General features: G+C 30.6%; 6 protein-coding genes across 15 annotated transcripts; 3 read left to right on the top strand and 3 right to left on the bottom strand.

Annotated features, from left to right (window-relative positions):
• The first annotated feature begins 453 nt into the window (after positions 1–453).
• LOC143340846 (post-GPI attachment to proteins factor 6) lies at positions 454–9,410 on the top strand. 3 transcript variants are annotated; one of them, XM_076763201.1, is made up of 14 exons: positions 460–731; positions 947–1,118; positions 1,198–1,411; positions 3,261–3,388; positions 3,464–3,747; positions 3,825–4,099; positions 4,969–5,097; positions 5,616–5,821; positions 5,906–6,063; positions 6,136–6,368; positions 6,462–6,656; positions 6,715–6,855; positions 6,931–7,018; positions 7,091–9,410. In XM_076763201.1, the coding sequence occupies exons 1-14, from the start codon at positions 632–634 to the stop codon at positions 7,129–7,131; spliced, it is 2,364 nt and encodes a 787-aa protein (XP_076619316.1). In that variant the 5' UTR covers positions 460–631; the 3' UTR covers positions 7,132–9,410. The 3 variants fall into 3 exon arrangements, with proteins under 3 accessions (XP_076619317.1, XP_076619316.1, XP_076619315.1); XM_076763202.1 differs by having other exon boundaries at positions 454–559; positions 6,931–9,410; XM_076763200.1 differs by having other exon boundaries at positions 6,931–9,410.
• Positions 9,360–18,759, bottom strand: LOC143340847 (uncharacterized). Its single transcript, XM_076763203.1, has 13 exons — positions 18,738–18,759; positions 18,573–18,651; positions 18,418–18,445; positions 15,795–15,911; positions 13,100–13,176; positions 12,217–12,559; positions 11,266–11,601; positions 10,793–11,075; positions 10,557–10,722; positions 10,344–10,486; positions 9,926–10,253; positions 9,660–9,850; positions 9,360–9,502 (listed from the first exon to the last, which is right to left on the bottom strand). The coding sequence occupies exons 4-13, from the start codon at positions 15,907–15,909 to the stop codon at positions 9,415–9,417; spliced, it is 2,070 nt and encodes a 689-aa protein (XP_076619318.1). The 5' UTR covers positions 15,910–15,911; positions 18,418–18,445; positions 18,573–18,651; positions 18,738–18,759; the 3' UTR covers positions 9,360–9,414.
• Dhpd (guanine deaminase) lies at positions 13,155–19,146 on the top strand. 4 transcript variants are annotated; one of them, XM_076763207.1, is made up of 9 exons: positions 13,155–13,170; positions 16,246–16,393; positions 16,566–16,808; positions 16,905–17,123; positions 17,202–17,309; positions 17,475–17,582; positions 17,656–17,821; positions 17,903–18,049; positions 18,140–19,146. In XM_076763207.1, the coding sequence occupies exons 2-9, from the start codon at positions 16,283–16,285 to the stop codon at positions 18,337–18,339; spliced, it is 1,302 nt and encodes a 433-aa protein (XP_076619322.1). In that variant the 5' UTR covers positions 13,155–13,170; positions 16,246–16,282; the 3' UTR covers positions 18,340–19,146. The 4 variants fall into 4 exon arrangements, with proteins under 4 accessions (XP_076619322.1, XP_076619320.1, XP_076619319.1 ...); XM_076763205.1 differs by lacking the exon at positions 13,155–13,170 and adding an exon at positions 13,887–14,117 and having other exon boundaries at positions 18,140–19,145; XM_076763204.1 differs by lacking the exon at positions 13,155–13,170 and adding an exon at positions 13,888–14,152 and having other exon boundaries at positions 18,140–19,145.
• On the bottom strand, positions 18,420–19,251 carry LOC143341348 (low molecular weight phosphotyrosine protein phosphatase). Its single transcript, XM_076764234.1, has 5 exons — positions 19,215–19,251; positions 18,956–19,146; positions 18,738–18,899; positions 18,573–18,651; positions 18,420–18,457 (listed from the first exon to the last, which is right to left on the bottom strand). Exons 1-5 carry the CDS (start codon positions 19,249–19,251, stop codon positions 18,420–18,422), a joined length of 507 nt encoding a protein of 168 aa, XP_076620349.1.
• Positions 19,005–20,773, bottom strand: LOC143340850 (low molecular weight phosphotyrosine protein phosphatase). 2 transcript variants are annotated; one of them, XR_013079512.1, is made up of 6 exons: positions 20,401–20,773; positions 20,125–20,315; positions 19,893–20,054; positions 19,669–19,747; positions 19,225–19,385; positions 19,005–19,146 (listed from the first exon to the last, which is right to left on the bottom strand). XR_013079512.1 is itself a non-coding variant. In XM_076763208.1 (5 exons), the coding sequence occupies exons 1-5, from the start codon at positions 20,435–20,437 to the stop codon at positions 19,566–19,568; spliced, it is 483 nt and encodes a 160-aa protein (XP_076619323.1). In that variant the 5' UTR covers positions 20,438–20,772; the 3' UTR covers positions 19,463–19,565. The 2 variants fall into 2 exon arrangements, 1 of the variants encoding a protein (XP_076619323.1); XM_076763208.1 differs by lacking the exons at positions 19,005–19,146; positions 19,225–19,385 and adding an exon at positions 19,463–19,579 and having other exon boundaries at positions 20,401–20,772.
• Positions 20,774–22,926: 2,153 nt separating this feature from the next.
• Positions 22,927–25,258, top strand: Sturkopf (lipid droplet associated hydrolase sturkopf). 4 transcript variants are annotated; one of them, XM_076763223.1, is made up of 4 exons: positions 22,927–23,154; positions 23,582–23,898; positions 23,971–24,162; positions 24,758–25,258. In XM_076763223.1, exons 2-4 carry the CDS (start codon positions 23,590–23,592, stop codon positions 25,184–25,186), a joined length of 930 nt encoding a protein of 309 aa, XP_076619338.1. In that variant the 5' UTR covers positions 22,927–23,154; positions 23,582–23,589; the 3' UTR covers positions 25,187–25,258. The 4 variants fall into 4 exon arrangements, with proteins under 4 accessions (XP_076619338.1, XP_076619337.1, XP_076619336.1 ...); XM_076763222.1 differs by having other exon boundaries at positions 23,579–23,898; XM_076763221.1 differs by having other exon boundaries at positions 22,927–23,267.
• Positions 25,259–26,001: the final 743 nt, after the last annotated feature.

The following is a 26,001-nucleotide window of genomic DNA, read 5'->3' as shown; positions in this document are numbered from 1 at the left end:
CCGCCTTTACTGAGCGTGTCGTAATGTAAAAATAGTTGGGAAGCACTGATTTAACCTTTCTTTCACCTACTTAAATAAATAAATAGAAGTTCGATAAATGAAAGTACAAAATATAGAATTTGTTACTACGTGAATATCTGCGCATGATCATTCTAAGTTTGCATCTGTGACTTTGATTGAGTTTCAGGACATTGTATCGTTAGTTTTAGAATCTGTATTTGCGTATTATTCTTTAGATTGTGTATTTGTTTATGAAGTGTGATAATTAAATAAGGTATTACTAAGATTTTGAGTGGATTCATAATTAAAATATCTTGATTTATGCTAAAACACATAGTACACAGTCCTGTTCCCGCAAATATTTAAAATATCGCCCTTTTGCTATGAAACTGTCGGTAAAATCATCTTCCTGTGCTCCCACCCTCTGCTATGTATTCATATATCGTCCACTACAGCTGATCGAAAGGAACCCATATAAACGAATAGACTAAACACGCAAACACTGCGGTCTAACGTATTTATTTATTATCTGTACAGGATGTACAATCAACATAGCAACGTAAGGATGATCAATAATTAATGAGGAGTGAATGGAGCACATCCGATCAATAATAGTTTTAATTTTTCTGTGATGTTGAAAAAAATTGTCATGCTTCCGATATGTTATTTTCCAAGGCGATATCTCATGTTTCTCCAGTTTCACGTTCTTCTAATTTTGCTCCTTTTTCCAGGTAAATTCGTAAACAAAGTATTTGAGAATGTGTCATCTTCTGCATGAGATTTTCACTTCATTATATTCTATGTACATTTTAACGATAACGTAACATTAATTCGATCGAACACTAAAAACATTTGCAACGAAAATGTATTCATGTTCATACTTCACAAAGAATTGTTGGAAATTATTCAGATATTTTATTTCTATATGAATGATCTATGTTTACAGCCAAGGAATGTACCATGCCAGAAGCAAGTCAAGAAGGACTGTTACATTCGTTTAAAAGTTACTCGGATATAGCTATGTTTCATTATACAGTTCCAAAAGAGGTGCTCAGAGCAACTTGGCAATTTGCTGCATTTATGGATCGGCAAGATTGTCCAGAAAGAAAAGTCCATATGTAAATAATCATTTATTTTGCATTTTTCAATCATCTTTGATGTATGTAATGCATTGTAATGTAATATTATAATTTTCAGATATCTGCAGTGGGGCAGTTACCCTGTGATGTCTGTAAATAATGATACATTTCCTATTAATATGTATCCTAAGCGTAATCAGACTATTGTAGTTTCTGCACTTACAACATTTGAACCAAAAACTACTGCAATAGTACCGGTTTATGGACCAGAATTTGGAGATTGGTTTGTAGGAGCATATTTATCTCACTGGGATGAAAAGGTTCAACAACAGGTACAGTTACAGTTACCAAAAAGAGTATCCATACATTGCAATACATTCAGTTTAAACAATAATAACTTTGATTATAGAAGGCTACTTAGATATGAAAGGCATATATGCAGTTGGGAAATTAATTCAGCTTTCAGATAGTATGAATTTGATTATGATTTAAATAAAAATACAACAGACAAATCTCAAATACCGAATGAAATAAAAAAATCGGCGAGAAAAAAATATTCATACATGACATCTATTGACGAAATATACCAATAAAACTCAAAATCTTGGGAGAATCTCGTCTTTCTTTTATTTCTGTTTCTTATGTTTAATAGCATTTCGTCAATTCTTAGCGTGGTTTGTTAAAGAATCATAGTTTGTATCATAATGGGTCCTAAAAATAAGGAAACTACAATAGAGGAAAGAAAAATTGTAATTGAATTATGGAAAAGTGGGAGATCACTTCGCGAGATTGGTGAAATGTTAAAAAGGAGTCATGCTAGTGTACAATATATAGTTAATAAGTACAAAAGTACAGGATTAATTGAAAGTATGCGTCGTTCCGGGAAACCGAGTGAGTTAACTGAAAGGGATGAAAGATTTATTACAAAGAAAATAAAAGAAAATCCATTTGAAAGTGCACCTAAAATCGCAGCAGAATTAGAAGCAAGAATTGGTAACAAAATTTGTTCAAAAACGATATCAAACAAACTTAAAGAATCAGGGTATTTCGCACGAGTAGTGAGGAAAACCCCCTACGTCAATAAGGCGAATAGAGAAAAAAGACTTAATTTCGCAAAAGTTTACATAAATAAATCATCAGATTTTTAGAAACAAGTTATTTTCTCAGGCGAGAGCAAGTTTAATACTTGGGGTTCAGATGGACGAAAATTAGTGTACAGAAAAAAGGGAGAATTTTTAAGGCCCAAAAATATTAGACCTACAGTCAAACATGGTAGAAGTAGTCTTATGGTATGGGGCTGTATGGCCGCAAATGGCCTCGGAAACTTTCATTTCATTGATGGTATAGTAGACTAATATAAATATTTAAATATTTTAAAATCAAATTTGAAAGACAGCACACAGAAATTAGGCCTTTCTGACAATTACTATTTTCAGCAAGATAATGCTCTCATTCACAAGACCCATTTAATTAGAGAATGGATTTTATATAATGCGCCTCATGTTCTGGAAACTCCTCCGCAATCACCGGACATAAATCCAATCGAGCATATATGATGAGAATTGAAACATCGTTTGCAAAAATATAAAATTACAAATAAAAATGATTTAAAAAATGCTTTGCAAGAGGAATGGCAAAAAATGGAGGGAATTGTAACAAATAATTTAATTGAATCTATGTCCAGGCGATTACAAGCGATTATTGATAACGGATATCCTACAAAATATTAATCACTGTAAATATGACTGATTCACAAACAAACAAAATTCTGTATGAATACTTTTTTCTCGCTGATTTTCTTACTTCATTCGGCATTTGAGATTTATCTGTTGTATTTTTATTTAAGTTACAATAAAATTTATACTATCTGAAAGCTGAGTTAATTCCCTAACTGCATGTGTGCCTTCCATAGTTAACTAACCTTCTACAATCAAAGTTTTTATTGTTTAAACTGAACGTGTTGCGGTGTATGGATATTTTCTTCGGTAACTGTACGTTTTCTATGAACAGTACCTCTTTGTATCAATATTTTTTCTTCATTCTGTTATAATCACTGTAAGATAATTTTTGATAACTCTGCAATTATGTAATACAGTAGCAATTCTTCCCAATAATTTATTTAGATAGGACCTTTGCTTTAAATTAAAAACAATTTACATTACTTTGTCTTCTATGTTCCAGGGGCTTGGACACAAATGCCATTATAGTATAGGTTCTGTAGCTATATGGACACAGATAAATAGTATTGAGAATATACCTATTGGCTGTCAGCATACATTAAGAACGAAAGAAACAACTTCTTATTACAAGTAAAGAGTGTAATCATTGAATCCAATTCATTATGCTAATATCGAAAGTTAATAATGTATTGGGTTCTTTTGCAGGATATACATTACGTCAGGAACGTGGAATTTTCGTGTACACATTTGGGGTTGTAATTTTACTGTGTATACGTCTCATAGTATACACGAACCTTGTATTAAAAGCATGGCTTTACAAGGACGTTCTTTACCTGTTTTCAATCACTCTGAACCCAGTGAAATTGGAAACTTTACTATATTCGATTCATATACCTTTACAGAATCTTCTCCTTTTGAAGATAGTTATTATTATTTGATGATTATTTCAGATAGTATTATTGAAGTAAACATAAAAGTAATCACTTCAGGTAAACGTTATTGTCTATAGCATTTTTGTATTAATATCAATTTTATGAATTTGTTTTATTTTATCTTATTTTTTCAGAATGTCCAATCAGAGTGACAGAAAAGTCTTTTGTGAGACAGTACTTGGATGCACCTTCATTTTCTAAAGCATTAGCACAGTTACATATGAAAGATTTAACAAAGCATCGTTCGCACCAATACGAAAGCAGGAGAAATATATCGTCTTATAATGGGGTCGATTTGAGAAATCAATTTCGTTTATCGGATGAAAATTTGGATGAGCTGTGTGTTCCAAGATACCAACTTGCTAGGATTAAGCACTCACAAACATTTTCTGGCGTATATTTATTACAGGTATTAAATATTCCACTTCGTTGAGAGCTCGGTGATGCAATCTGTGGCACCGCTGTAGCTCTTCCTGCACGTTTGGTAATATGCAAGTTGTTGAGTTTGTTGTGGACTCTCTCTCTCTCGTTTGTTGTTCGTACAACTTTTTGTGTTTGTCTGTTTTTGTATATCAAGTGTCGCGCCTTATATGCTAGTGCAAGAAGCCAGCCGCAGCCAATCCGAACTTTTTTCGTTCAGGATTGGTGCGCTGGTACTTCTTGTATTTTGCGCTCGCGAGGGTGGACCGCGCGTCCCAAGTATCGGGGAAAATCCTGGCCCGACGGTCAGAACCAGGTCGCGCGGTCGCTTTATAACGACTATTATGATATTTCGTTTACATTAACACTAAAGCCATTTACGCTAATGCCTTGTAGCGTTCATGTAAACGCCGAATTGCCGTTGTAAGTGGAACGACATGTTTCGCGACGCAACACATTTCATACATAATACAGGGACTGTAAATTGATGGCCCGCGGACCATACGTGCCTCATTCTATTACGTAAACCTTTCCATACCAAGATGCTATATTATAGCAGAGCTGACGAATTGTTTACTCACCACGAACCATACGAATTTTATCTTTAATTAGCTGAATCTCTTACTACTAGTATATTAGCCACCATTACTATTAGTATATTAGCTCAATGTATTTTTCTTTGGGAATTTAAGAATGTAGGGGCATTGTTGGAATGAAATGATTGTGGAGAGGTTCACATTTGTATGGCTCTGTGGGACAAACAAGTAGGAGCAAGGTCTAAATGTGGTCCGCAGGCCATTAATTCGTCACTCTTGCATTAGAGTACAGAAAATGTTACACATAAAAACTCTTTTCCAGGGTAGAGAATGGCTAACTTCTTGGGTAATGTTAACAGATGTACATCCAGTTGTAACACAATTTAATATTTTACCATTAGTAGATATTGGTGGCACACTCGATATTAGTGCACACTTAGAAATGGACAAAGTACGCATTAATAATTTGTAATTATAAAATATGAAAAAGACTTGAGAATATATTTAAACAAAGATTTTTTCTTGGACATTTCAGCATTTTTAAATTACTATTCATATAAAACATATTAAAATATTAAATGTTTTCGAAACGTGATCATCATTAATTAACAGGATTAAATCGTATCAACAAAAATATACAATATAAAAATTGGTTTTACAATAAATTTGATATAACAGAGTGCAAATAAAATATTAAAAAAAACACCCAATAAAGAACGTATAAAATATATAGATACATATTGAAAATGATTAATTAGCGTCGCGAAAAAGAATTTTTTAAAGCTAAGTATTGAAATGCTTTGACAATGAGTATACTGATGTAGCAATAAGAAAAAATGAAAACGAAAATTATAAGTATTGAAAACGTTTACACATTAACATGTTTTATATAAATAATAATTAAACAAAATGTTTAAATCACCAAGAAAAATAATTTTTGATTGATAGAAATTCTTACATGAATTTTAGGTAATAACAAGACAGTTAGTTAAAGTTATACTTTGCATTCAACGTGGTCGAGTGCCAGATCGAGTAAAAGGTAGTATTATATGCGAGGATTCAAGAATGTTAATGAATTTATCTTCGTTTGATAAACATGATGCAAGTTTGTTGATACCATATCCACAGCCAGATACATGGTATGTTGCTTTAAGTGCAACATGCCATTTTAATGGGTAATACTATATTTTTAAAAGTACAAAATAATATTAAAATTACAATTACATTAGAATTACAAAATGGTATTATCTACAAACTAGACATCCTGTAAATTGCGAAATGGAGGATATCTTGGTATCATTGGATATACGAACTAGGCAATGTGTGTTTTCTGGAAATTATCCATGTGGTCATCACGGAATTTGCCAAGAAATTCATCGAGATATTCTTTATTACACAACGTGTAAATGCTTTGAAGGTTTGTTATTTAGATAATTCTAATTATATATTTTTATTTCAAAGTATGAAAGTCATACATTTCATTGTGTAGGATACAAAGGATGGGGCTGTACTGATGGTACTAGTGCCAATCCAGAGTCATCTCTGGTCGTGACAACGATGATACTCACATTAAGTAATGGTTTTTTTATACCTGCCATATATTTAGCTGTTAAACGTGGTTTATATACCGAAGGATTAGTCTATATGGCAACTATGCTATTTTCATCCCTGTACCATGCTTGCGATCAACATGTCATGACCTATTGTGTCGCTAAATATGAAGTACGTAAATTGTATTATGTTTATAATAAACACTATGTATTTTCTTCTTAAATTTATATACCACATGTTTATATGAAACGATTTTACTTCTAGGTTTTACAATACAGTGATTTTTTTTCAAGCATATTAGCATTTTGGGTAACACTTGTTGCAATGGCTGAAATACCAACACGTTTTGTATCATTGTACCATATGTTTGGAGTTCTTATAATAGCTTTTGGAGTGGAATCTAACAAAACAAGCTTAATTAGTATATTAGTACCTCTAGGAATAGGCGTTATGATTCCAGTAAGTAATTTTAAGGGACTATTTGTAACATTACTATTTCTTATTTATACATTTCTAGATGGGAACATATGCTTACCGGTGTTTTCAAATGAAAAAATGGAAAAAACCTGATAAAATTTCGAAGTTATTAGCGGGATTACTATTGGCTACCGTAGGTCTATTACTCTTTTCTCTAGTTGAAACAGAAGCTAATTATCAAGTACGTATAATATGCAGTGTAAATTGTTACCGTAATAAATGGCAAATATGTGAAAGAATTTCCTTTCCTTTACAGTATGTTCATAGTGCATGGCACATGATAATAGCTATTTCACTAATATTTTTGTTGCCATCATCGCGGTTGGAACAAGTTGGTTCGTCAGGTACCAGCTCATTTAGCGATGATAGTGAATTACTTGATTATAAGGATTCACCTGGCAGTCCGATTTTTACAGTAACTACTGGTCAGGAAAATCTGGTAATTGCATCAAACTAAAACTTACGTTGGAAGTAAGTAGGACAAAGAAACCAAATACGTACTCTTATTTAAGTTACTTGTGCCAAAAGAGTGTTCTAATTCTCTAAGCAAATTGTAGATTACAGTATTATGATAATCAAAATTAGGAGAATTGTGTATATGTACACATGCCAGGTATATGTACATAAAATATTTATGTATAATTTTTATAATAGTTCCTAATTGGACAAATATAACTGGTTATAGGGTAATCTATGTTGAAATTTTCAACTTAATACAGCTTAATATAATATATGTGTAAAAATACTTACAGTTATAAAAACTGAATGAACTTAAAAGTGGTGCTACTATTTTTACTGCATTATGTTTAAAATGTACTCAACGATACTAATAGGTCTATTTTTATATAGTTCTTTATCGTTGAAAACTGCATCTTATTAAATTTAATAAATCATAAAAAGTGGATGATACCTATTTTCCTAATGGGTCATATCACTCAACTCAATACTACCTAAAAACTGGCGATGGTTTATTAAGTTCGTTATTAACGTTGAAGTGTATAGTATTCTTTGTACATTTAATAGCCACCTTTGTACGCATGGTACAATTCTTTTTGAAGAATGCACATATGAAGGAATACATGTTAAAATATTTACAATATTCGTATATAGCCGTATTTACATGTATTTCAATATTTTTTGTGGTACTTAATTTGAGACAAAGTATACTATTTATCTTATTTCGTTTAAGGGCGTTTATTCCTTTTAGAAGCATTTTTATAAACAGTTTCTACCTATACATGGACATAGTACTTTATTTATATATTCTATGTATTTAGTACTACAGAAAAATTGCATAGATTGCCCTATATTGCCGTTAATAGACTACATCCAAAACTATTCATTAATTCCAAATTTTTTTTCTTTTTATTATTATACAGTTATATATACTATATACTATATATGTATATATGGGGATGTTCTGTATAATTACTATAACTTTGGGAAACATAACTATATAATGCAATATATATCTTAATGAGGTAGAGAATCCAAACGATTGTGCAATATTGTTATATCTACTTTATACATTTAGTCGTGTTCAGAGTTGCTTAAGGGACCACAGTATGTAAAAGGTACTAATAGCATGTTAGAAAATGAAAGTATGAATGCTGTGCCTAAATATGGATAAATTATTCAGGACTAGTATGGGAATTTCACAAATTTAATGAACTTAATATTCGCAAGCTTAGTAATTTTTGGCGTGCAAATTCCGGTACAGAAAATGCAGTCGAATTAACACCAGTTTATATTATTAATAAATATTAATTTATCTATTATCTTATTATTTTTATGATTTCAAATCTATAGTTAAAACGTAGTTAGTAAGTAATTTATAATTGTTATAGACTTTATAGAAATATTGGTTTAATGTTAAAAATTCCCAAAGTTAGTTAGTTTTAATACAGAAGATACACTCGTACTCTCTACAAATTAATTAAAAACTTACATTTTAATATAAGTCTTTCAATATTATAATTCCACGTTTTTATTTTATGTGATATTTATCACAATATCTTATTCATAAGACGTTCATTTTTTAAACATGGTCTCACAGATTATAATTTATACTTATTATTGTTAGTACTTCAAAGTTTTACATAATTTATAAGAAATAATTTTTATATAGTAAATTACTAAAGTATATCTACTTTAGTTACTATTCAAATACCTCACAATGTTTAAAGTGCCATCTAAGATTTCTCTCTCATCCTATGCCAATCATATTACAAATTTTATTTTTGCACTATTAAAAAAAGGCAGGGTGATCGATAAGAAGGAATTCATACAATATAAATGTTTAAAAGATTTATGTATGCTACATCAATAAGGTTTTAAACAAAGAAAAGTAGAATGATATGAATATTGATATTGGGAGGTATATTAATGATGTGTAATTGTATAGTAAGGCTGTCACAAATTCAGTATAAATATAAGTAATGTAAATTTTGTTATTAAACAAAATATAAAGAAAACAGAACATAACATTACATGTTATGTCAAATGAATTAATTAACATTTTTCATGGTCACTTATTAGTATTTCTTTTCAATTTAAAAATTAAATATGACATATACATATAAAAGAATGAATGTTATAAATAGAATACCCCGTCCAAAGTTACAGTAATATAATTTTTGTAATAATACAATGATGGGAGTTTATTACGAAAAATATAGGAAATCATTCTTTATTATCCATTAATTTTTATTGTGATTTTAATAACTTACCATCTTCATTACTACATTCCATGTGTACTATAAGTATTAAACATCTTTCTTCTCTCGTCAATTACATGTAACACATGTTTATATTGTTGCAAGGTACATCTAAAAACATGTATGATACGTCCCTAGCGATATGAATGTAGAAAAATCATATAAAACTGATGTTTAGCATAAAATAAATGCATAAAATACTTAAAAAAGAAAATTTAACATTTCAATAAATGTGTTTAAATAATTTATCTCGTAATCTGTTACTCACTGTTCAGTAGCACACTCTCCTATCCAATCCATTGCATTTATCATTATATTATACTGAGTTTTTAAATACTGTGAAATGCATAACATATTCATGTCGACGTCTGTCTTTTGTATCGATCGATCGCATATTTTTGACGTATTAATCGCGTTTGTATAACAATATTCTATTTCGTTGTTGAAAATTGTCCATATCTGAAAATTTTTTAAATATTACGTAAATTTTTTTTATATATATATACAAAATGCATTCACACAAGTTTATACAACCTGTATCCACTTGTTCTGCAATATTTCCGACAAATTGTTCCTTTTTTTAAATTTTTGTAAAGTATAAATTGCTTCGATACCTTCTTCTATATTCTTAACACGTTTAAATATGTCCTCGATTAAATTTATTACCATGTTTTCTAATTGTAGAATTGTATATTTAAACCGTCTAAACTTTTTTAGCCAATTCGATTTTGTAATGTCGAATATAATATCGCGAACGACTATAATTTCATTCAAAATTTCGTAAAATAAATTTTCAATTTCCCGCCAATATGCTTCGTACTCGATTCCTCTAGTACTTCCAAATATTCCTATTTTATTAGACCTATTAAATGAAATGTAACATACATAATAATAATTAAAGGATGAATACGTGCAATCTATGCAGTTTTCAAAATTATTGAATAGTTAGTACCTTCCGAATATGACTAAAGCCTCACAGATTTCAAAGACATCGTAACATCTTTGTTTAAAAGTATCAATTTTATTGAAAACTTCTGCCCTGTTTATGTTCCATTTTTTATCAGAATTAATATATGAAACAACGTTTGTTATTAGCTAAACAGAATTTTATTATGTAATATAGAACGTAGTGTGATATAGAAATTGTGTTTAATGAGAAACATACATTATCATAAATTATTTTATAAATATCACAACAGAATATACATTTTTTCAGTGTTTTCATTCCCTCTTCTGGATTACTACCTAATGCTATATCAATGTTAATATAATTTTTGCACTGATGTATTATTTGCGAGCTGAACGCTCGACAAAGTATTTCTATATTATTCCTGAAACATTATACTTCCAAATATATCTTCTACATTAAAACGTTTGTTTTGTAAAAGGTATTGCTCTCACTTGGTATTATAAAATGGAGATTCAGCCCAAATAAATAATATCAGAAGTAACGCTTCCGTTATTGAATTTTCAGGGTCTTCCAAAATGTTCAAATGTTTGCATAAATCGAGTAAAATACTCAAGTACATCAAATTCGACGACGTTTCTTTTAATCCGATTTGAATATGCTTAGCTAATTTCTCGAACTTGTTTACGCTGAGAGAACGTAAATTTCTAAGTGTGTCTATTATCAATCGAACTTCCGAGTTAAGAAGTTGAGCATTTAAATAACTTAAGTTTGAATCTGTAAATAAATATTTGTTGCATTGAGAAATTTACGACGCATAAATACCATCTATGGGAATATAAACACACTGTGTCTTCTACTCATGGAAGGACGATACATCAAGCAATACTATTTGTATAATTTAGAATTATAATAGATATGGAAGAATTAAAATCACGTCGCTTCATATGCTCTACGAGAAACTAACGTCTCGCATTCCAATAATTGACTTCGTCGTGTATGCTTTCGATCTTCGTTCTACTCGATGCTACTCTTTTTTCTCCATGTATTTGCCTAATCCAAGACCAAACTACTCTTTCCAATCTATCGACTAATTTAATTTTCCTCTCGTCTTCCTCCGAAAGGATCGCTTTTATATCTTCTCCGAGTAAGAAACAGTCAATTTTGTCCGATGACTCAGGAAATACTTTAAATATACTCTCTTTTGGAACGTACAACGAAGTTAAACCCATTGGTTTGTAAACCTCCTCTGTTAGGCATATAATAAATTCATGAAGATTTGATAATACATGGGTTTGTATGACTGTTCATTATAAATGGAAAATGTTAATTATAATATAGTGATCTATGTATGACGAATATGATGGAAATAATAACAGAACAATTAATAATAATCTTGGCTTACAATTATACAGGGTGTTCGATCTCCCCTGGGAAAAAATTTAATGGGAAATTCTAAGGGCCAAAATAAGACGAAAATCAAGAATACCAATTTGTTGATGGAGGCTTCGTTAAAAAGTTATTAACGTTTAAAGTTCTGCCTGTAGAACGGCAATCTGCGAACAGCTGTGTGCGCGTGATAGTGGTTCTTATTCACAAAACTGTAAGACTGTCGATACGTCAGTAAGTAGAGTTTCTCATGTTGAATGGGAACCATTATCACGCGCACGCAGCTGTTCGCAGATTGCCGTTCTACAGGCAGAACTTTAATTGTTAATAACTTATTAATGAAGCCTCAGTCAAGAAATTGATATTCTTGATTTTCATCTTATTTTGGCCTCTAGAATCTCCCATTAAAACTTTTCCCAGGGGTGGTCGAACACCCTGTATGTATACATTCAAATAAAGAAGAAATAATCTCATTGTAAGAATAACTTAAATATGTCGTTGCAGTTATTTAAATATATTAAATGGATACACGATGTACAGTCGTTACTACGAAGTATAACTGGTGCGTAAATATTTTCCAAAAATTTTAAAACGGAATTTTTAATATTCTCGCTGATACTTCCAAATAAAACAGCGTTAACAAAATTTGCCGGTGTATAAATTTGCCATGGTGATCTTAGAAAATACACGAATCCTTTGGGCGCATAATTTGGAACATTCAAAATGGCAGTTAACTTATTTTCTTCGTGAAATATGCTCAGCACAATGTGTGTTGGATTTTCAAAATATTCACGTATTGTTTCATCGCATTTCTCGTTCCAATTTTTATTATCGACAGGAGGAAATATTGTTAAATCTTTTACATATTGCACCTGTAAATATATTTAAACGAGAATCGTTAACAGTCTCGATAAACTTCATTCGTTAGATACATGTGACTATAACGAAGTGATCTTATCAAATAGACCTCTGAACTGATAAACGTGATAAACACGATAAAACGCTTCTTTGCAATTGTATCTAATTTTTTTCGTCAATTTACTGCCAATTATTTCAACGTATTACACTGCGTTGATTCCAAGAGCATGTTTTTTCCGTAAGTAATCGCAAATCTTGATGTACTTCTTATACAGTAAATTTTGTTAATATCGTTATGCTAAAATTTAACGTATAATTCGTAAAAAAATCATAAAATTATCCACGTTAGAATTCAATTTACGATTTATACAAATTATATTATTTGTCAAATTATGTACTGCAATGTTGAGAGGTAGTATTTTCATCATGTTATTGCATCATTTATCTTCTGATAAAACTATAATTAGTAGATATCGAGCAACATATGTGCAGTTTTTAACGTGCGATTCAACGAATTACGAACCCTAGAATAATAAAAAAACAATCTTACTAACTAATGTATCTAACTCTCCCTCAGTGAATACCGGTTTTTCGGGTTCCGGAGGAAGTTCTTCTTCGATTTCGGGTGATTCTGAAATACAGTAAAAAGAATAATATACTACATCCTTTACTTTAAAATTGAAAATTTGGACCGTTAGTTACCTTTAATCAAGGGTCAATAGAAAATTTAAATATTAATGAAATCATCAATAAGCAAGTAATCGAAATTTTAAAGCGATACCAAACGCGTATCGATGTGTCGACACTAATGCAAATTAAAATTTGCTATATTAATCATAATGTCTGTATAAGAGCGACAAGGTATTTCCGATGAAAATGAATCTAAATAAAATCTCATTCGGACTATTTTTAATTATAATTTATTCTGTTAGAATTTGGTAGTTATTAAAAGTGGGTTGGCAACACTGGTAAAAAAAAGGAAGAATGCGTGCAGTTAGAGAAAAGAAATGTTGAAAATGTTTAAGTTTAATTTATCGTTATATTACAGAAATATAATTTGATTTTTGGATAATTAAGACTTTAATAAAGTTCAGTTAAAACTTAACATATTCGAATCATTTTTGTAAAATTTTTGAAAAAATAGTCCGAATAAGCTTGTGTTTAGATTTATTTTCATCGCGAAACTTTCATTAACTTATTGATAATACTTTCATAAGGATAGAGTGAAAACTGTACAAAGTAGTTTGCATTAATGAATGGCACGCAGATAGACATGTGGCACCGCTTTAAATTTTTGTTAGTAAATTTTTCAATCTTTTAAGGATATTAGTACATATATGTGTACGTTTAGTTTTTAAGTTAAATATTATAATAGTAACTATTAGGGTTATAATACAGCAACATCGTCACAAATACATTTGGCCTTGAATAGATTATGGCACCGACGAGATATACGAGCATGCCTGGCCTGTGGTTATGATTATATCAACTCGCTCGAATCGCTCGAATGGCAGAAAACATACATAAATGTGTGGAAGTTGTTTTGGTCCTGTGCTAAAATTCTACCTTTAAGTGAGGGATTATTGTCAACTAATTTGCACTAGATGGTATTTACGTGTTAATTTTTTCTATGCTCCATCAAAGAAATATAATTGCGTCGTATAAATAATATCTCAAGATCCTAGCAATTATTTTGTTTATATTTTCGGCGTTAAGTGTCGCAGTTGAGTGGTTTTGCGTGTTAAAAAATACATTTGGTGGTTTGTAATCGTAATACATACGTTAATCGAATACTAATTTACGCGATTTAAAGTGTCACGTGTATTTATTTGAGTACACATACATACATTAACTGCTATTTGTATATAAACTGAGAGTGCTATATTGTTTTCGACGGTTTATTACTTCGAAGAGATTTATCAACTTAGCAGACAATTTTTATTGAAAGAAACATTCGATAGTTTAGAATTTACGTGACAAATATTGGGTATGGAATATGTACGATGGCAAAAGACTTTACAAGAGAACATTTCTTCCACCAAGTTATATAAAAGTCAAATAACATATTTTTTGCGAATGTATAAATATACAGGGTGTTCGGCCACCCCTGAGAAAAATTTCAATGGGAGATTCTAGAGGCCAAAATAAGATGAAAATCAAGAATATCAATTTCTTGACTGAGGCTTCATTAATAAGTTATTAAAAAATTAAATTAAAAAATTTCATATCATTCTGAAAAAATTATTTTTGATTGCAGGGCTCAATTACAATCATTTTTGGTGAATACACATATCCCTCAAATCCTACCCACTTTCGAGAAAAAAATTCGAGTAGGTACTGAAATTTTTAGACGAAATTAAAAAATTTCAAATCATATTAAAAAAATTATGTTTAATTACAGTGGGTAATTACAAGCATTTTTAGTCATTATACATACCCCCGAAATCCTACTCAGTTTCGAGAAAAAAATTCCTTACCGAAAATATAATTTCTGGCCAGAAAAGTCTGCCCGAATTTTCATGCGAATCTTTAAAACGTCATAACTTCTGAACGAATTGGACGATTTTAATGTTTAAAAAAGCAAACTACGCGTATTTTAGTGTAGAATATGTACAAATCGCAAAAATACTCGAAAAGTTGTTCCTTGACCCTCTAAAATGAGAAAAACCCTATAAAAATGGTCCACTTTTCAAACGGCCATAACTCCTACAATAGTGAATATATTTCAATGAAACTTTTTTCTGAAGTAGAGCTCATGGGTACCTACAAAAAAGTATTAGACAACTTTTCTGTAGGGCGTCAAACAAAGTTATTAAAAATCAAAAACGAATTTTGAAGAAAAATCGACAGGGGGTAGCTGCTGAAATTTTTCACCGAAAAAAATTTTTTTCAAATCGTTTTGAAAAAATTATTTTCAGTTGTGGGAATCAATTACAATAATTTTTGGTGAATAGACCTACCTCTGAAATCCTACCCACTTTCTAGAAAAAAATTCAATATGGGCGAAACTTTAAACGTTAATAACTTTTTAGCAAAGCCTCCATCAACAAATTAGTATTCTTGATTTTCGTCTTATTTTAGCCTCTAGAATCTCCTGTTAAAATTTTTCCCAGGGGTGGCCGAACACCCTATATACAGAACCTTCTGCACGGAACAATGAAGAATTAATCATTATTGTAGATATTGTAAATTTTGATCGTAAAATTAATGTTAATTTTGAAACTTCGAAGTACGTGTATATGATTTTACCTTGCCGCCCAAAATCTTCCTCGTCGGTATCCATATCCAAAAATTCCCGATGAGTATCTACCATGTTATCCGATTTCCTCAAGCTTTCTGACTTTTGTTCTCTTTTGGCACTCATGGTTATTAATAAAAAAAGAAACACATATACAATGAATTAAAACATCAGTTAATACAGCCTCGCAAGATGCCAGAGTTTCACGTTTGATGTGTATGTTAAATCGATATATTCTGCGTTACTATACTACAATTATTGTATTTGTATAAAAGTATAATGTTATATGCAAGCAAATACTTATAAATACGTAACATATTTTACATAAATTCATATTAGATAACGACTAAACAGTAGAAATGTACGGACAGAAGAATGTAACAAGAAATATGTATTGAATATTATTACTAAATAATCGTTTTGGCTTTTCATTAAATTTTTTCGATATTTTAATATTTGTAGTTGCTGTAAATTTGGACTATACGAAAAATTTTGTACGATGTCTGTAACACCGAAAATCAAGATGTTTATCGGTTCGTTCGTTCATACTAACGAACATGGAAAATTAATTACCGTTGATCATGGTGCGATATACGTTAAAGAAGGGAAGGTACATATCTAACAGATTTTTTTTTTATAAAAAAAATAACGATAACGAATGAAGTTTTTAGATAGTATTAATTTTTCATTTAATAAATTGCATGATACGAAGAATTGATACGAAATATAAAGTAATATAATATTAAAGTATATAGTATATCGAAGTATTTGTCAATTTTTAGATTATCAATATAATAATAAATCCAAAATCAATTGACACAAAAGATGAAAATGTGACTGTTCTCAGTAATAGTCAATTTTTAGTACCAGGATTTATTGACTGTCATATTCATGCTGTTCAACTTCCTAATTTAGGAGTTGGGTATGATAAAAAACTTTTAGAATGGTTGGAAACTTATACTTTTCCTTTGGAGAGGAAATATACAGATGATAAATTTGCTGAACGAGTATTTGATGCTGTTGTAGTGAGTTCAATCACAAAGATATTGAGAAAAATTAAAATATTTTATGTTACGTTTGCATTTTAAATCAGATATAATTATATTATATTTAAATTATAGAAACAAACTATTACACTTGGTACAACAACAGCATGTTATTTTGCATCCCTTTACGCGAAAGCATCTGTAATACTTGGGCAAAAAGCTGCAGACATAGGTCAACGGGCTTTTATTGGAAAAATAAGTATGAATGTTGAACGTAGTGACAAATACTATGAAACCACAGAAGAATCAATAATAAATGTAAATAAATTCGTAAAAGATATTATTGAATTAAATGTAAGTTTTAAGTTCTATTTTAATTTATATTCCATTATCTTCATCATATAATATCAGTCTGTGTAACTATTACTTCAGAATCCTCTCATAAAACCAATTATAACACCAAGATTTGCCTTAAGTTGTGATATGCCATTGATGAGAGAATTAGGAAAATTAGCAAAAGAGAAAGATCTTCATATACAGGTACTGCCGAAAATGAAGTTTCTAAATAGCTGATGTCATAAATAGATAAATGAATATTAATATGTAATTATAATTTATGTGTCCAAATATGTTTCTGAATATATTTTACATTTTTGTATACATTTTGCACATATAAATTATTCTAATATGTGCAAAACGTTTTAGAGCCACATATCCGAAAATCTAGATGAAATAGAAGCTGTAAAACATAAATTTCCTGAATGCTCTTCGTATGCAGATGTTTATGATACAACTGGACTTCTTACAAGTAAAGTATGTTAAAATAACATGTACTAATTGTTAAATACTTCAAGTTTACAGACTGTTTATAAAAATTTATTTGTAGACAGTGATGGCTCATGGAGTACATCTCACAGACAATGAAATTGCGCTATTAAAGAAACGTAGTGTAGCGGTTGTTCATTGTCCTTCATCAAATACATGTTTAAAAAGTGGTCTTTGTGACATTCAAAAGCTGAGATCTAAAGGAATAAAAGTTGGTCTTGGCACTGGTAAAAATAAATGTTTTTTAAAAGTAATTTTATTACGATTTTCTAATGATTATATCATTAATTGTAATTATTTGTTTGCAGACGTTGCAGGAGGACAAAGCTGTAGCATTTTAGATGCAATGAAATCAGCTTTAGAAGTATCAACTCACTTGTCTTTACTTAAAGATAATTATGAACCACTTAATTACAAAGACGTATTTCATATGGCTACTTTAGGAGGTGCAATGGGTAAGATTCTAAAAATTATGAACGGATTCTCTGTTATTTATATAAATTTATCAAATTTCCATTTTATATATTAATATTTATTTTTTTCAGCTCTGGCAATGGATAATGAGATAGGAAATTTTGTAGTAGGTAAAGAATTTGATGCTCTTATTATAGATACAAACGTAAGTATCGGACATTTAGATGATTTACAAGATTATACTTTAGAAGAAAAACTTCAAAAATTCATATATTCTGGAAATGATCGGAATATACTTGAAGTGTATATAAGTGGATGTAAAGTCAAATAAATATAATATGTATTATTTATCTAGTATGTACTATATAGATTGTAGAACATAATCACTTTGATAATGTAATATACTCACATTCACTTTGATTCCATACTCATAATAGCTGTAAGTAAAACTTGTTTTTTCATAAAGCAATATAGAAATATATGATATAAGTAACAAAAATAATTTGATTAAATGCTAAAATATACGTTAAATTATATATTAAACGTTGCAATATAAAAAATTACCTGTACGTTGCTCTAGGAATGCTTTTATACTTCTGGTAGCTTGTTCAAACGCCTTTTCAAACCCGCTACTGTCGCTATCCTACAAATAAATAAGATTAATTACATCATGTGATAGCTTAAAAAAAACCTATTTAATATAAAAAAATGAATGCATGTAATATTTACAAATAATGGGTCTCGTATATTTAATTCTCCGTTTGGATCATATTTTCCAAGAAGTTCAATTTTTGCTTGATTGTTTTCTGGTTGCATTTGATATAAATCATAAACTATACCAGTATCCATTCCAAATATCCAATCAAATTTATAGAAATCTTCTTTTGTAATCTGAAAATTACTTAATTTATTAATTTCTTTTTAAATTTTGTAATTAATCGACTTACCTGTCTTGCTGTGTGAGTATAATGTGTGATGCCATTTTGTTTAAGCGTGGCCATAGCTCTAGGTTCTGGATTTTTACCTACATGATATTGCAAAAGTGCAGCACTATCTACTTCCCAAAAGTTACAAAGACTCATTTTTTCTAGTTGATTGCAAAATACTGCTTCTGCTATTGGAGAACGACAACTATTTCCTAAAATTTTTAGTTGATAAAATACATAAATCACTTTTTACAAGAAATGATTGATGTTTTTAACATACCTAAACATACCATTAATACTTTCTTCTTTTGAGACATGTTAATATCTGCAGGTCTTTAAAAACAATACGTAACTATTTTTTACCTACTAAAGGCAGGAATGCTCATACATTACTGTTTTAGGTTATGTAAATGACCTTGTAAAACAAAACGGGAAGTATATTTATTTTTATCTATGAAATAATGATTAATAGTTACAAAACAATTATTTAAAAAAAGTACCTGTTAATTTCAAGTAGTAACAAACAAATTATGTAGTGGTGTAATGAATGTTTATTATTTTTCACAAATTTCGAATTATACTACAATATTTCAATAATTTTCAAAACAATTATTTCTAGGATTCATTTTGATCATAATTTGTTATCTGAAAGTAATAAACTCATTGTATGTATTTGCATTTTGTATTATGAAAATAAATTTCAATTGCCATTAATTTAAAATTGTATTAAATACCCTTATGTTTCTCCAAAAAAGCCTTTACACTTCGTACACATTGTTCATATGCTTTATGAAATCCAGCACTGTTGCTATCCTGTAAACAAAATTTGTATCAATTTAGTTCTTGTTTTATAATACAGAATCTAAGTTAAATTATCACTGGAGATAAATTGTAATATTAAATTTAATGGTACAAAATATTATTTTAAAGTTCAAGTAAAGATGATAGGAATATGTACATAATAAGGATCTCTAATTATAACTTCTCCTTGTGGATCATAACTTCCAAGAAGCTCAATCTTGGCAGTAGAATTATGAGGTTTCATATTATTTAGCTCTTGAATGTTACTATTATCCATTCCAAATATCCAATCAAATTTGGTAAAGTCATCTTTGGTAATCTATAACAAAATATACAAATACATTAATATTTATTTTTCATAGTTCTTACCTAATTAGCAATCCACTTACAGGCCTTGCTTTGTGGGAATAATTTGTAATGCCCTTTTCCCTTAGTGTGGACATAGCTCTATGATCTGGGCTTTTACCCGTATGATATCCTATAAGAGCTGCACTGTCTACCTCCCACAAATCACTTATATTTAACTTATTTATTTCATTAATAAACACGGCCTCTGCTATAGGCGAACGACAAATATTGCCTATAAAATAAAAGTTGGGTTTTACATTATTGTTGTATACTTCTATTCCTATATTTCCTAATTAGTCAAATATTTTGAAGCTTACCTAAACAAATCATAAGTACATTCTTCTTCTGTGCCATGTCTTAAACTTCGTGTTTTATTCGGAGGAAACACGTTGATGATTTTGAATCGTCAAAAAGAATTAAAAAAAATAACTATTATTTTAATTCTGACGCATACACGAGCGGATTGTTCATTGATAAGTTGCAGAGAAAAAATTAATTTTGATATTTAATCACAGCGGAAATGAGATATATGTATATATGTAGATAATGGATACAAATGAGCTACAGTACACACAGTGTGGCCAGATTTGACATAATTGAGTATCAGTCGACAAGGACGAACTTCACCTGCTCAAGATCAAAAAGGAAAGGCTCACATACACGTGGCTCGTCGTTATTAGTATCGCTACCTAGTGGCATACACTATATGTATACTAGTATCACTATTAAGTGACCAAGAAACAAATCTGCAAAAAGTTTATCACCAGCTTACACAGAGATAAATGTTTTTCGGAGTGGAAAATGATTTCTCATAGACTGATCTCGATATTCCTTTATTTTCACTTCGATTATAGATTACAGCTCGTTTGCTTTGCTCGACGGTAGATCGAGCAGTTTAATTTGAGCTCTGCTAACTCAATTTAGTCTTCACTGTATCGCAGGCCATCGCGTCCCTTTCTTAGGTAGTCATATTCCTTCCTTATCTTAATCCTGTATTTGGACTATGCTTATTCCTCCATTTGTTAATTCTGGGAAACGTGTTATCATGTGTTATTATGTGTTAATGTGTTAAAACTTAGTGAACTATATTTTATTTAAGGGCGTCAATATAGGAAGTTTCTTCTGTTCAATGTACAAGAACCGTTACTTTACAAAATTTCTTCGCAATGTAATAGTAGGTCCTGCATCTGACAATATAAAAGAGTGGAAAAACCCGATTCGACCGAACGGATCATGAATGGATTTAGGGAAATCCCCGTGGATGAAAATAGTAATAATTTAATACATCAGAGTGCGCGTGTGGCGAATATGTGGCGTTGCCTCCCATGCTCGCCATCAGAGCATCTTTTAAAAGCGCTCGACCGATCCCTCGGTTGCTATATGGATTATGGATATGTATACACTCTTTGATCGACTTCCTAATATCCCAGTTGTCTAAGGCAGGGCATGTTAGAAAACCTTACTAATGAGTCCACTAACACGCAAGAGACGAAACCGCTCCCCTCTTTTCTTTTTCTGTCCTCCTAAACAGTATCTGTATAGCGATGTGTACGATCAAACTGGAACGAACAGGATTCAAATTTACGCAAATAAGGAACGCACGTAATTTGGAGTGTTGGAAATAAAAAATAATAATCTAAACGTCGCAACGTTTTTTCAAACCAAAAATTCTTTGAAAATTGGGAAACAAAATGGTCAACAGCCCAAGAATATTTAAATCTTACTACCCTTCACTATAACGATCCAACAATTCTGACAACTAGATTTTTCGATATTTTCAGTTGTAACTTATTAAGATACATGGGTATAGTTATTGGCGACATACAAGTACATAAATGTGATACATCACAAAATTTGAACACGTTTAAAGGCAATTCTGAAGATATCGAAAATTTGAAAGAATTAGCCAATTTACTTACTATGATGATTCAAGCAGACAAAACTGATTAAACCTTATAATGTCAAAACAGCTAATATAAAAATTGTATACTCCAATAAATATTGCTTATTGCTTATGTATGTATGTATTTAATTACTGGTTCCCCTTAGGGTTACGTGGGCTTTCCTCTACTTCCTCTCACATCCAATCTTCTTCTTCCACCTCTCTTTACTTAATTTTATTTACGGGAGATTCTCGTACATTTGTTCGAAAAGAAACTGATATTTATGAATTTTTTACACTTTAAAATTGTATTACACTTTTGGAAGAAATACATATACAGACATTCGAAAACTAATACAGGAGCAGAGACAAAAAGGACCTCCCTGAACAAGCTACGATTTTCACTGCCGAGGCGTCCATCATATTTGAAGCCACGAATTATGTTCACTACACATATTCGAGTTGGCCATCTTCTCAGACTCCGTGAGCGTGATATAGCATCTATAGATAAGAAAAACCGCGAAATCATAAAGAACATGCAAGAGACCTATTCAAAAATCTTTAACAGGAACATATACCCGGTTCAACGAGAATTGGCAGGAAATATAAACAAAAGGTTCACGTGATTGATGCTGCGGCTACAAATGAACTGTTCATCATGAACATCGCTGTTCACGGACGCTTTTTAGTGGTGGTGACCAACCACTTCAACCCAGTACCTAAATCTAAACCCAAACCTAATCCGACTTCGAATGATCTTGTTCCTGGTCTCTGCCAGACTTCCTTATCAGCATAATGTTGATTATATGTATATTGTATCTAGGAAGCCTGAACTCGACCGAAGTCCCGGCCTTGCCCGTATTTAATTGTTCCTCAGAACTACGGACTCCGACTCATGGTCTTACTATTAGATAAACAAAGTTTATCCCTTTACTTTAATTACCGGGTGGTATCAGACGTGACTCATCTTTTCATGGAGTCAATAGCTACCATCGTGCATTACGCTCAAAATCTAATCAGACCTTGAACCGAACATGCGGTAGTATTTCTGCTTTTCCCACCACTCTGTTAGACACGAAGGAAGTTCGTCGTAACTAGTGTCACAGTTGATGTATTCAATTATGCCAAATTCGGTCACACTGCTGTTGCAAGTTGCAAACATACTGACTTGACCGCTACGTTCGATCTGGTCCGTATGATGTCCTGCTTTAGGTGCACTATTGAGTGCGAATTATTGGAGCAACGTTACGAGTTACTGTAGTAGTACCTGTCATATATTTTTTAAATTTCATTAATTTTGCTGTTAGTATAAGTACTCATTTTTTAAAATAAATGTATTCTGTTAAACGTGAATTATGAATATAGATGTTTGATGATGAATCATTTAATTTTTTTGAAAATAAATACGTATTAAGTAATCACTAAATTTAATATTTATATACTGAATGTATTCTTATAATAGATTTAGAATAGTAGACTGAAAAAGGAATTTGAATTACATGTTAAAAATTATTGTCTGTATAAATATTTCATTCTAATCAAATGTGCCTATGTATATATATGTCTCTAATAATTTTAATTATTGTATAGTTATGTTAAACAATTTGTTACAGTAGGAAGAAAAATGCAACGTGCAATGCTAAATTGGAATGGTGTTCCTACCCATGTAATTACAGAAGGACATTGGGTAGAGGAAGGTCTTTCACAGTATGGTAAAAAGGATATTGTGATTATTATTACGGGTAATCCTGGCATTCCAGAATTTTATGAGGGATTTATAAAAACTTTACGAACAAGACTTTCCATTGAAACACTTATTTGGGTAGTTGGACACGCAGGACATGTACAACCACCAAATAATTTGTTGACTACCATGCCAAATGATTCAACCTGGAATGAACATTACAGTTTGATGGCACAATTGGAACATAAGGTTTTCCTTTTCTACCAACTCTTAGTTTTTTATATAAAAATTTACTACATATTTATTATAATTTAATTACAGAAAGAGTTTATAAAAAAGTATGTACCTGAAGATGCAAAGTTACATCTTATTGGCCATTCAATAGGATGTTGGATAATTCTAAACATGTTAAAAGATGTATCCATTTCCAGAAGAGTAGTAAAATGTTACTTGCTGTTTCCAACTATAGAGCATATAGCTGAAACTCGTAATGGGTGGTTTTTCACTAGAGTAGTAAGTTCTTTTAATATTGAGTTATTATACAGGGTGTTCGGCCACCCCTGGGAAAAATTTTAATGGGGGATTCTAGAGGCCAAAATAAGACGAAAATCAAGAATACCAATTTGTTGATGGAGGCTTCGTTAAAAAGTTATTAACGTTTAAAGTTCCGCCCGTTCCGAATTTTTTTCTTGAAAATGCGTAGAATTTCGGGGGTATGTGTAGTGACCAAAAATGATTGTAATTGACCCCTGTAACTAAAAATAATTTTTCCAAGACAATTCAAAAGTCTTTTTTTCATCCAAAACTTTCAGCACTTACTCGAATTTTTTTCTCGAAAGTGGGTAGGATTTCGGAAGTATGTGTATTCACTAAAAATGATTGTAATTGACCCCCGCAATCGAAAATAATTTTTCCAGAATGATTTGAAAGTTTTGAATTTAATTGTTAATAACTTTTTAACGAAGCCTCCATCAACAAATTGGTATTTTTGATTTTCGTCTTATTTTGGCTTCTAGAATCCCCCATTAAAATTTTTCCCAGGGGTGGCCGAATACCCTGTATACTGTAATATTACAGCATAAAATAATTAATTGTGGTCTCCTGTTAGGTATCACGTATTGCAAGTTTCTTAATCTTTCTTTCTTGGATACTCTCATGTCTGCCACACTTTTTGCAAATTTTTCTAATTAGCATTTATTCATTGTTGAATGGCATTCCTGCAAAGTATAATAAAGCAATACAACAGTTATTAAACCCTCGTAGTTTGAAAAATGTAATCAAAATGGCAGATGAAGAAATGGAAATTGTAAAAGAGCGGGACGATGATTTACTTTCAAAACATGCTGATAAACTATGGTTTTATTATGGTAATTGCGATGGTTGGGCTCCAGTAAGACATTATGAAAATATGAAGTTTGTACACCCCAATATGAATGCAGAACTCTGTAAGCACGGCTATCATCATTGTTTTGTTTTACAATATGATAAAGAAATGGGTCAAATTGTTGGAGATTTAATTAATGAAAGTATATCATAATACTACAAAAAAAATGATAACAAATTAATTACTATCAAAATTTGAAAATCTTTCATATAATAGATTGTCTTTATTGTTTATATTAATATATTATTCTCACACAACAGACATTTAAATAAAAACTAATGCGAAGCCGTGAGAATTAGTATTAATAAATAAATAAATTAATTTAATTAATTCCAGAGTGAAAATTCTGGAGGTTTAGTCGTATTTTCAATGATGTATAATGCTGCTATTAACCATTGTTTTGAATTTTAGGGAAATTTATACATATTTATATGTTAAAATAATTAGAAAGATATTTAGAAATATATGCGTATAAACATGAACGCATAAATGTTTGTTTATTTATTTATTTTTTTAAATAAAGTTGTTCTGTAAAATACATGTCTTTCTTATTACGTATAAATGTATCTAAATACAATCATTTTTAGACCAATAATAATTCTCGGTATTAATTGACTGACATACAGGGTGTTTGGCCACCCCTGGGAAAAATTTTAATGGGGGATTCTAAAGGCCAAAATGAGACGAAAATCAAGAATACCAATTTGTTGATGGAGACTTCGTTAAAAAATTATTAACAATTACATTCAAAAATTTCAAATCGTTCTGGAAAAATTATTTTCGGCTGCGGGGGTCAATTACAATTATTTTTGGTGAATACACATACTTCCGAAATCCTACCCACTTTCGAGAAAAAAATTCGAGTAAGTGCTGAAAGTTTTGAGTGAAAAAAAAGACTTTCGAATCGTCTTGGAAAAATTATTTTTAGTTGCAGGGGGCAATTGCAATCATTTTTGGTGAATAGACAT

Source organism: Colletes latitarsis, chromosome 4 (assembly GCF_051014445.1).
Source record: "Colletes latitarsis isolate SP2378_abdomen chromosome 4, iyColLati1, whole genome shotgun sequence".
Lineage (NCBI taxonomy): Eukaryota > Metazoa > Arthropoda > Insecta > Hymenoptera > Colletidae > Colletes > Colletes latitarsis.
Note: the sequence above shows the minus strand (reverse complement) of the source record. Positions and strands in the feature narration are given on the sequence as shown.

What these genes read in the sequence shown, in the direction of transcription:
- LOC143340846 (XM_076763200.1), top strand. Translation starts at nt 632, where the DNA reads ATGTTGAAAAAAATTGTCATGCTTCCGATATGTTATTTTCCAAGGCGA. An exon ending in ATGAAAAGGTTCAACAACAG is followed by an intron (nt 1,412 to 3,260) that starts GTACAGTTACAG and finishes TCTATGTTCCAG; the next exon opens with GGGCTTGGACACAAATGCCA. An exon ending in GAATAGGCGTTATGATTCCA is followed by an intron (nt 6,657 to 6,714) that starts GTAAGTAATTTT and finishes ATACATTTCTAG; the next exon opens with ATGGGAACATATGCTTACCG.
- LOC143340847 (XM_076763203.1), bottom strand. Translation starts at nt 15,909, where the DNA reads ATGAGTGCCAAAAGAGAACAAAAGTCAGAAAGCTTGAGGAAATCGGAT. An exon ending in GGAAGATTTTGGGCGGCAAG is followed by an intron (nt 13,177 to 15,794) that starts GTAAAATCATAT and finishes ACTGTATTTCAG; the next exon opens with AATCACCCGAAATCGAAGAA. An exon ending in TCTCCATTTTATAATACCAA is followed by an intron (nt 10,723 to 10,792) that starts GTGAGAGCAATA and finishes ATAATGTTTCAG; the next exon opens with GAATAATATAGAAATACTTT.
- Dhpd (XM_076763207.1), top strand. Translation starts at nt 16,283, where the DNA reads ATGTCTGTAACACCGAAAATCAAGATGTTTATCGGTTCGTTCGTTCAT. An exon ending in TATACGTTAAAGAAGGGAAG is followed by an intron (nt 16,394 to 16,565) that starts GTACATATCTAA and finishes GTCAATTTTTAG; the next exon opens with ATTATCAATATAATAATAAA. An exon ending in CTGGACTTCTTACAAGTAAA is followed by an intron (nt 17,583 to 17,655) that starts GTATGTTAAAAT and finishes ATTTATTTGTAG; the next exon opens with ACAGTGATGGCTCATGGAGT.
- LOC143341348 (XM_076764234.1), bottom strand. Translation starts at nt 19,251, where the DNA reads ATGTCTCAAAAGAAGAAAGTATTAATGGTATGTTTAG. An exon ending in AGTATTAATGGTATGTTTAG is followed by an intron (nt 19,147 to 19,214) that starts GTATGTTAAAAA and finishes TAAAAATTTTAG; the next exon opens with GAAATAGTTGTCGTTCTCCA. An exon ending in ATTCCTAGAGCAACGTACAG is followed by an intron (nt 18,458 to 18,572) that starts GTAATTTTTTAT and finishes TGAAAAAACAAG; the next exon opens with TTTTACTTACAGCTATTATG.
- LOC143340850 (XM_076763208.1), bottom strand. Translation starts at nt 20,437, where the DNA reads ATGGCACAGAAGAAGAATGTACTTATGATTTGTTTAG. An exon ending in TGTACTTATGATTTGTTTAG is followed by an intron (nt 20,316 to 20,400) that starts GTAAGCTTCAAA and finishes TTTATTTTATAG; the next exon opens with GCAATATTTGTCGTTCGCCT. An exon ending in ATTCCCACAAAGCAAGGCCT is followed by an intron (nt 20,055 to 20,124) that starts GTAAGTGGATTG and finishes ATTTTGTTATAG; the next exon opens with ATTACCAAAGATGACTTTAC.
- Sturkopf (XM_076763223.1), top strand. Translation starts at nt 23,590, where the DNA reads ATGCAACGTGCAATGCTAAATTGGAATGGTGTTCCTACCCATGTAATT. An exon ending in TGGCACAATTGGAACATAAG is followed by an intron (nt 23,899 to 23,970) that starts GTTTTCCTTTTC and finishes ATTTAATTACAG; the next exon opens with AAAGAGTTTATAAAAAAGTA. An exon ending in GGTGGTTTTTCACTAGAGTA is followed by an intron (nt 24,163 to 24,757) that starts GTAAGTTCTTTT and finishes GTCTCCTGTTAG; the next exon opens with GTATCACGTATTGCAAGTTT.